Raw genomic sequence first — 8,988 nt, forward strand, 5'->3', positions numbered from 1 at the left:
GGGTTGGGGTCCGTTGCCGGACACGGAAAAAAAAAAAAAAAAAAAAAAAAAAAAAGAATTCTTATAGGCATAATTATCTTAAACAGAGATTCAGACATTTTAAATATGCTTTTCTACCCACTAGAAAAGGTATATGATTTTATTAATAAAAGTTATTTTGGGGCTGGCCTGTTAGCTACCTTGGTTAGAGTGTAATGTTATAATACCAACATCAAGGGTTCTGGTCCACTTGCCAGCCAGTTGCCAAAAAGATAAAAAAAGAAAGAACAAAAAAATATTTTCAATTGAAGTCAAAGAAAAATCATGTAAAGCAAAAAATAGCATTTTAAAAAATTTCTCAAACCACTTTGCATTCAGCATCATTTAATCTTTAATTATGTGACTGTCCCCATTTTAATATAAATAAACTGAATCTCAGAACATTTAGATGACTTTTAACAGACTTATATATCTGGTATTTTAAATTGTGTCTTCAAACCCTCAGTACACATACCCTGAATGCTAGAAATCTAATTATTTCAGTCACTACTTAATGTAAGAGAGGATTCCCTGCAAACTGAGCAAGATGTTTTCTTCAATTCTCTGTATTCATTTATCCTAAATGGATTGTGGTATATAGTCTCTTGCTATTACAGGGAAAAGAGAGCATAGATAAATTTTAATATATGTCTCATGGGACAGTTTTGATGCTTTTAGGTTTTACTTGATAAAGTAAAATAATGATTTTTAAAAAAAATAAGTTAGGTTGGTTTCTTGCTGAAAGAAGAAGTTGGCTACCAACTATGGTTGATACAGTAATCACATTTGGCATGGGCTTGATCTCTGAATATAGAATTGAGAGTGTAGTTCAGCTCTGGCTCAGGACTGTAAGTCACAGAAATATATAATCAGGTTGCATCAGAGGAGAAACAGTAGTTCTATTGTAGTGAATCTGCCACAGTTGTGTAGATGTGACCATAGAGTTGAATTTCATACTTCCACTCTTACATATTCATTAAAAATTCTATTTTTAGATGAAAAGGTTAAAGGAATATTTATATCTCACATGTGCATTTAACCACTATAATTTTGCTGTCTGGTCTCAGAAAGGGAAAAAATACCTTGGACAATACTTTCTACTTTACTGACTGTGTTGGTTTCTTCTTAAGCAGGTTGTTGCCATTTCTTCTCTTCTTTTAAGTCCAATTTTCCTGTAATTTGTTTTTATCGATGGCTCTTGACAAAAATGATAAGATATGTTTTCAGAAAGCACATGAATTTGGAACTTTCTCTTATGTTTATATTAGGCTTTATTTTAAAGATAAGTGAGACTACTTCAAATAAAACAACTCCAAGCTTCCAAGAAACAGTTAAGAGAAAGCAGAGATAAGCAGAAACACTTCGCTGACACTCACACGGTTGCCATGGACCTACATAAGCAGTGGGAGAACACAGAGACTAACTGGCACAAGGAAAAGATGGAATTACTGGACCAGTTTGACAATGAAAGAAAGGAATGGGAAAGTCAATGGAAGATCATGCAGAAGAAGATTGAAGAGGTACAAGTTGATTTGTTTGGGATATATTATAAACTTAAAGCTCAGAATAAAAATTCTATTTTTATTTTTCTTATTCCCCTTAGGATATGCATGTCTCAGTGACATTTACTAGACCAAAAATAGCATATCTTTACCCAATGCTATCTTAGGGACTAAGCTTATTTTATAGCATTGCATGAAAATTAAGAACTTGAAATGTCACTATAAGATGTATCAATTTATTATTTTCTGGCTAGATAACATTGGTATCAAAAGTAAGCTATGTATTTTGCATGAGTTTTTAAATACCAGGGCCCAGAAGGAAAATGCAAGAGAGACATAACTGGCGGGACGTATATTAGCAAAATTACAATTGGGCATTAGAATATAGATCTTTCCTGAGATGATTAATGAATAATGTCTACTAAAGGAAATTGCATATCAGATAACTCAGTATAATCAAAAGGAATGTCATATATCAAACGAAAATGGCAGTGGACATGAGATTTATTCTGGCAAGATGTGCCACATTTATTGGCACATTTATTAGAGAATGGGTTATAAAAAATGACATGTCACAACTCTGAGACAAATAGTCATTTTATTCTCATTAACCGTACTTCAGCCTGTTGGGCCTGGAATATTTCTTTTAAGTATTTGCATTGGTGTATATTCAAGCCTGCTCAAGCTGGAAATTATTTATACTTGTCTTGAGCGTTCTTCTGGTAACATCCATAGTAATGACTTACATGGTTCGGTGGACATTAGCAAGGTGGTTATTTTAACATACACCTTGGCCTTTATTTGCAGGCAATAAAAATAAGTGCTTTAAGTGTTTATGGTACAAACATTTTTCTAATTAACAGCCATGTAATGGTTGTGAATATATACAAATTGACATGCTAATAGGAAAAATAAGGAAGGGTAGCTGTTAAACCCTTCCTCTAAAATAGAGCTAAGTAGGCAAGAATATATTATATGATTAGAAATTGAAAGGAGAATCTACTTCTGATCCCTCTATAGTTTGGAAAATGTGTTTTCCTTGCTTCCTTAACTCTTGCACCCAGAGACTCAGATTGGATCAACAAGGAGATGTCTAGGTCAAATCAGAATCAAAAACTCCAATCAGAAACTGACCTGTAGGCATGGGCCATGGTATTGGCTGCCAAAGGTTTGGGGGACCCAGTTGGTAACAATCTCAGATAATTCTAGCATCCAAGCAAAGTAATTAAAGAATGGAGGAGTAGTATAGACCTGTATACTATACATGTTTAAGACATGTAGCTAAAACAATCTGCTTTCTGGTTAAATTTCTTTATTGTCCAATAATTCTGACAACTCTATAGACTCCTTATATAGTTAATATTAGCCTTATCAATTAGCAGGCATTAAACATAGGGTTACAGCTCATAGAAATACTGTTCCTTTCTGCATGAGGAAGACAGAATGACTATAATATTTTTTTCTTCATTTTAGAGAGTAGCTGTGGTGCTGTTTATGTCTTGCTGTTTGTGCCATACAGCTACATAGCTGTCAGAATGTTTAGATAATATACTTACACAGAATGCCCATAGATGCTTTCAATACCTGAATACCAGCATTGTTTCCCCTTATCTTACACACACAAACACACACGCACACACACACAGACACGCATTAGTATATGCACCAAAACAAGTATAAAAGGTACCTTCTTACAGGCCACAAAGCTAGGGATAAAAAGGTGGAGAAAAACAAGAGAAAAGTATCTTTACATGTCACAGAGAATCAAGACCATTTTTTAAAAATTAAGAAACAAACACTTGGAAAAATCTCATGCCACAAACATAAGACTGTTACTTGTTTAACATTTATCACTAACCTCTGTGTATTAAATCAGACGCAAATTATTAAGCCATGTACTAAAGGATTATAGATTCCCAAGTGCACACATATAACTTCAGTGATTTCAAGTGATAATATCATCCAATTAGAGGTTTAAGCATTGGGTGTTAACATGCTCATGATTCTCTGTTCAGCCACTATACACAATCATTGCATTTGCTATTGTAAAACCAAGATGTACATACTTGGATCATTTGAAACTTGGAATAATTCAGATAAAAACTCTGGGTAGAGTTTATAGACCTGGGAATTTTTTTTTTTTTTATTTTCACATTGCAATCTTTTGCTTGTATGCTTTGGTAGAATGATCAGATAACCATTGACAAGGGCTGAGTACCAGGTAACACAGATTTCCTCATTCAAAATGAGTGGTTTCCCATCAATAATATTATGTTATTTGTTTATTCATACCTCACCTATGTCCCCAAGAGAATTTAAGATGGCATCAAATTACATATAAGGTAAAGAATGCAAAAAAAAAAAAAAGAAAGGTGATAAATAGAAGGAAGGATCATATGTGAAATGCAGTAGTGAGTGTATCTTTCTAGTAACACAAAACTTATTAGGTACTTATTTCTCAATATTCAGAAAAAGCAAACCTACTCCCCAGAAATGGTTTTCCCTGGTTTTCAAATGAAAGCAATTTTATTTTCACTGATGGTTCCTTAAAAAGAGGACAGTGTCACCAACAGCCAACTTAGATTTAACATGGCACTTTTTAGGGTCCCTTCTTATAATATTCCTCAAGGTCAACCCAAATCATAGTGTCAACAGCAGTTCAGTACGAATACTGTTACAGAGAATAGAACAATTGATTTGATTCGTGGCTGCATTTTGAGGCTATCCTGACTTTATGCAATGAATACTTATAAATATATAAGTATTAGGGAAATAAATGCACCATATGTCTTTCAGGTATCAACTATGTATTGTGCATCTCTCAACTGAGTTTTCGGTAAATACTGAGCAGCAGTAAATCTGTTATTACATCCTTTGAATAATGTAGTGCAGCTATTGATCATGGCTGTAAAATGTAGAGTGGTTTCCTTTAGTAGTTGTCTGACAATCTCTTTGAAAATTTGACAAGCTTTTTCAAGACTCAAGCCTAAAGCAAGTGCCACTTTATTCCTGAATTCAGGGGTGAGCTGATGGCGTTTCTGTCTGCAGGTTTAACTAAAAAATAATTTGGGGTCCTCTTTAACACAGACTAATAAATAGTCAAAGCCCTAGAGTTCTATTATATCACATAGATCATTGTCATGTTTGTTTTAATCTGGATGAGAAACTTTTTTAGAATATCTATAGCTTTAATGTTAAAAAAGTCTCAGTAATATCTAACATCTTCACCAACATATTTGACCCACTAAAAGAAACAGAAGGAGTTGACTTATTATATGAGACTGTCAACTATTTAAACAGTTAAATGTTGGCATACAAGTAGAATCATATATTTAAAAAAACATGACTTTAATGTTCATTAAACTCTTGCTTCTATCTGAAAGCAATTAGAGAGGATGGCCAGTAATTGATTCAGGTGATTTATAGAGGTTTATTTTATTTTTGAATGAGTTAATTTCTAGTCAGAAAGATAGATGTTACCATCCATGTGTTGCCTTTCTGTTAAAAGTGGTCTTTGTGACTCATCAAATTTGTTCCAGCTAATCTATATTTTCGAGGCACTGTTTGGAGGTGTAAGCATTAATACCAAGGGTCATATATAGTAATATGGCGAAGAGAACTCAAAATAGTTTGGTTAGTATCAAGAATATTAACAATGTGAATTAGGAAAAAAAAGTTTTAATTTTGTTTTCTTACAGCTTTGCCAGGAAGTAAAGCTTCGGAGGAAAATCAACATGAATGAACATGCCAAGGTCATTGATCTTGATCATGAGAAGGCCATTGAAGACAAAATGGTAGAATTTTCTCCAAATTATTCTAATTCAGGACAATATGAATTTATATGGATGAATCTCGAGGATTGTTTGGAAAAAGAAAATAAAACAGAGCAGAGCTTAGTCAATGAAAGAAATCAAGGGAATAAGGAAGAAAAAGCAACAAAAAAATTGAAAGTAGGGTTTATGGATCGTTTGGCTAAAGATAACCAAAAGGAATGCAAGACCTGGCCTGACCTGAGGACTTCTGAGGAAGACAGCAAGAGCTGTTCTGGCACCCTCAGCACAGTAAGTAAATATGATTGGCCCTAGAAATGTTTCCAAAGGTATATTTACATTTCAAAGTGCTAATGTGCTGTTACTTATATGTATAAAGGCTCTTGAAGAACTTGCCAAAGTTAGTGAAGAATTATGCAACTTTCAAGAGGAGATTCGAAAGCAGTCTAACCACAGAAGGTAGGCTTGTACATCTATGATCATGTTATGCTTGAAAATCAAAAAAGAATGTTGTTTTTAGTTAATGAATCCAAACTACTTCCTCCTTACATTTTGTTAGTGAGAATTAATGAGTTATTGACATTTTTTTTTTATCTTGGATGAGAGATAAAAACTTTAATTGTATGTATCTCTGTTCACTAATTCTTAAAGCAAACCCTCTAATTCTTTTTGTAATTTGATTATTAGGAATACTTTACTCTTTTAGTGTTTAGTTAAGGTAGACCCTCCATAATAAATTAACAAGAATCCTCTAATGTAGTTCTTTTTCGTTTTGAGTATTTGGCCAGTAGAAGAGTATACACCTGAACTAATCCAGTTAGATACATCTTTAAACTATGTCAATGTGTTTTAATTATACACAGGTTGAGAATCCCTTATCCAAAATGCTTGGGACTAGAAGTATTTCAGATATTGGATTTTTACAGATTTTGGAATATTTGCAGAATATTTACCAGTGACGCAGTCCCTAATCTGAAAATTCGAAATCCAAATGCTTCAATGAGCATTTCCTTTGAACATTATGTCGGTACTCAAAAAGTCTGAAGCATTTCGGATTTCAGATTTTCGGATTAGGGATGCTCAACCTGTAATAATTTTCATGTAGCAGAAATTTACTGCTTAAGGTGTGGTTTCTTTTAAGAGCTTTTCCTAAATGAAGTTATCGCTAATATACCATGTTTTATAATTGTTTAGGATGAAGTCAGATTCTTTTCTGCAGGAAATGCCAAATTTAGTTAATACGCCTTATGAGCACCACATGATCAATAATGGCCAGTACATTCTTCCAGCCAATTTAGAAAAAGAAAAACAGAAAAGTAGAAAGAATCTGAGTTGTACCAACAAGCTCCAAAGTAGTTCTGTGAAAAAATGTGGAACTGATACAATTGACTTGCAAAGAAATGAAATTCCACCAGTTCCTCCTCCAAGAAGCACCTCTCGAAATTTTTCTAGCTCAGATTCTGAGCAACAAAGGTTGAAGGAAAGTTTAAAACACAATAGCTGGGTGGTCCGTGAGGCTCAAGATGAAAGGAACTGTGATCCTCATTTTCTTTTGAGGCAGCATGAGATGCCGATACTGTGTCCAAACAATGGGAAGTCTTTGAAAGATGGTATGTTTTCCTCTTTGGTACCAGAAGTCAGAATGGATAGCAAGTCTCCACATCATGAAGAGGCTGGGCTTAGCATGTGGTCATGCAACACAGGGATAAATGCAGAAAAGAGCCCCTCCACTTTGTTGTTTCAGAAAACTTGCTCTACCCTCAATAAGCCAAAATATGAGGTAATCCCAGACCAGCCTGCTAAATCTCATCCCAATCATGTAAGTAATGACTGTAGCTCCTCAGTAACACAGAACAGTGGCCCAGTTCGAAGTTTCAGTTGTGCATTTGAAAGGACAACAAGAAATGAAAAGCTGGCAGCAAAGACTGATGAATTTAACAGAATTGTATTTAGAACAGATAGAAATTGTCATGCAATACAGCAAAATCAAAACTACTCAAAATCATCTGAAGATCTTAAGCCCTGTGATACCTTACCTATTCATACAGATAACATTTCAGAAAGTGACAATGCATCTGGTATTCTGAAAACCAGTGCCTACATGCCTGTGCCCATGGAAAATGTGCCTGATAATACCAACAGGAAATCCACAATAGGCCTAGTCAGACAGATGCAGGAACACGTAAGTCCTAGCAGTTTTCGGAATAGGCTCCACGAGCATGACTGGAGACCAAGTAATTTGTCTGGCCGACCGAGGTCAGCTGATCCCAAGTCAAATTATGGTGTTGTGGAAAAGCTACTGAAAACCTATGAGACATCAGCAGGGTCTGCACTGCAGAATTCTAAATGCTTCTGGCATAACTGGACCAAATATAATTCTGATGTCAGTGGTGGTGCCACATTAAGTCAACATTTAGAAATGCTCCAAATGGAACAAGAGTTTCAGCGAAAGACAGCTATGTGTGCAGGACAGCAAGTGAAGCAAGTAACAGATCAGAAGAACATAACAGAGGTGAGAAAGCAAATATCATATTTTGGTAGAACTGCATTCATATTTAGCAATGGCTCTGAGTTCACTCAATTGCCCATTCATATAAATAGAATGTAAGCATATGTTTTGGCATATTCTTAGCTTTCTGACCCTTTGTTTGTGAATAAATATAACTAAATACGAACTTTAAAGTGTAGTTTTTAAGACTGAGAATAGTACATTATAATTTTTTTTTATTATGCAATGGGATACGATAAATATAATAAGTGGGCTTAAGAACCTCAAGAACATCAAATGTTTGTTGTTTCTTTCTTGAAAAAATATTCTGAATGTACACTTTTTGATTTACAGAATTTTATTCTTATAAAGGTTTTTTTTTATGTATTTGGAAAATATTTTTTAAATACCTTTCACTTCGGTTGTTAACTATGATTGGCTCAGTCACTCTTCTGCATTTGATTCATGTTCTTATAGGATTAGTCACATGAATGTGAATATGGGTTAAACACATCGTTTTTTTTTTTTTTTTTTTTCTTCCAGATGTAAAAGTGTATGAACAGATTTTATTTGTTGAATTTATTATAACAAGGTCAGGTCAACAATATAAAATGCATTAAATGTCAAAAAAGAGAATAAATTTTAATTCAATATTCTATTACAATGATAGAATAAAAATTAATAGTTTCTCATAGTTAAGAGGCAATAGAAGGTTGTGATCTCAAGTTTGAAAGTTATATAACAATAAACAGGAAAGTGGAGTCTCACAGGCCAGTTTATTACAAATAGGCTACTCAATTTTATTCTAGAAAAGTAGAGGATAAATATAAATATTACTCAGTAAAAAAGAAAAGTTTCTTTTTTTTTTTTTAAAAAAAGGAAGGTTTTTATTTTTTTTTGAATTTTTATTTTGTCAATATACAATGTAGTTGATTATTATGTCCCATCACCGAAACCTCCCTCCCTCCTCCCTCCTCCCTCTCCCCCTCCCACCCAGGGGTGTCCCCTCCATTTTCTTATTGTAAGAACTTCAAAAAAAAAAAAAATTGTGGTTGTTATATATTCCTCTCCCCACCCCCCGGTTTTTTGTTTTGTTTTTTTCTTTCTTTCTTTGTTTTTGTGTATGTGTGTGTGTGTGTGTGTGTGTGGGTGTGTGTATGTGTGTGAATTGATTCATTCACCTTTAGCTCCCTCCAATAAGTGAGAACAT

The 8,988-nt window shown here is 34.0% G+C and overlaps 1 protein-coding gene across 1 annotated transcript in view; it reads left to right on the top strand.

Annotated features, from left to right (window-relative positions):
* KIAA0408 (KIAA0408 ortholog) overlaps positions 1-8,988 on the top strand; it is a 36,068-nt gene that overhangs the window by 17,303 nt on the left and 9,777 nt on the right. The window contains exons 2-5 of the mRNA XM_008564949.1: positions 1,287-1,538; positions 5,219-5,581; positions 5,670-5,749; positions 6,485-7,802. Coding sequence (XP_008563171.1) covers positions 1,404-1,538; positions 5,219-5,581; positions 5,670-5,749; positions 6,485-7,802 — 1,896 coding nt within the window. The 5' untranslated portion in view covers positions 1,287-1,403. The remainder of the gene's footprint in view (positions 1-1,286; positions 1,539-5,218; positions 5,582-5,669; positions 5,750-6,484; positions 7,803-8,988) is intronic.

Source organism: Galeopterus variegatus, unplaced genomic scaffold (assembly GCF_000696425.1).
Source record: "Galeopterus variegatus unplaced genomic scaffold, G_variegatus-3.0.2 Scaffold193, whole genome shotgun sequence".
Taxonomy (NCBI): Eukaryota; Metazoa; Chordata; class Mammalia; order Dermoptera; family Cynocephalidae; genus Galeopterus; species Galeopterus variegatus.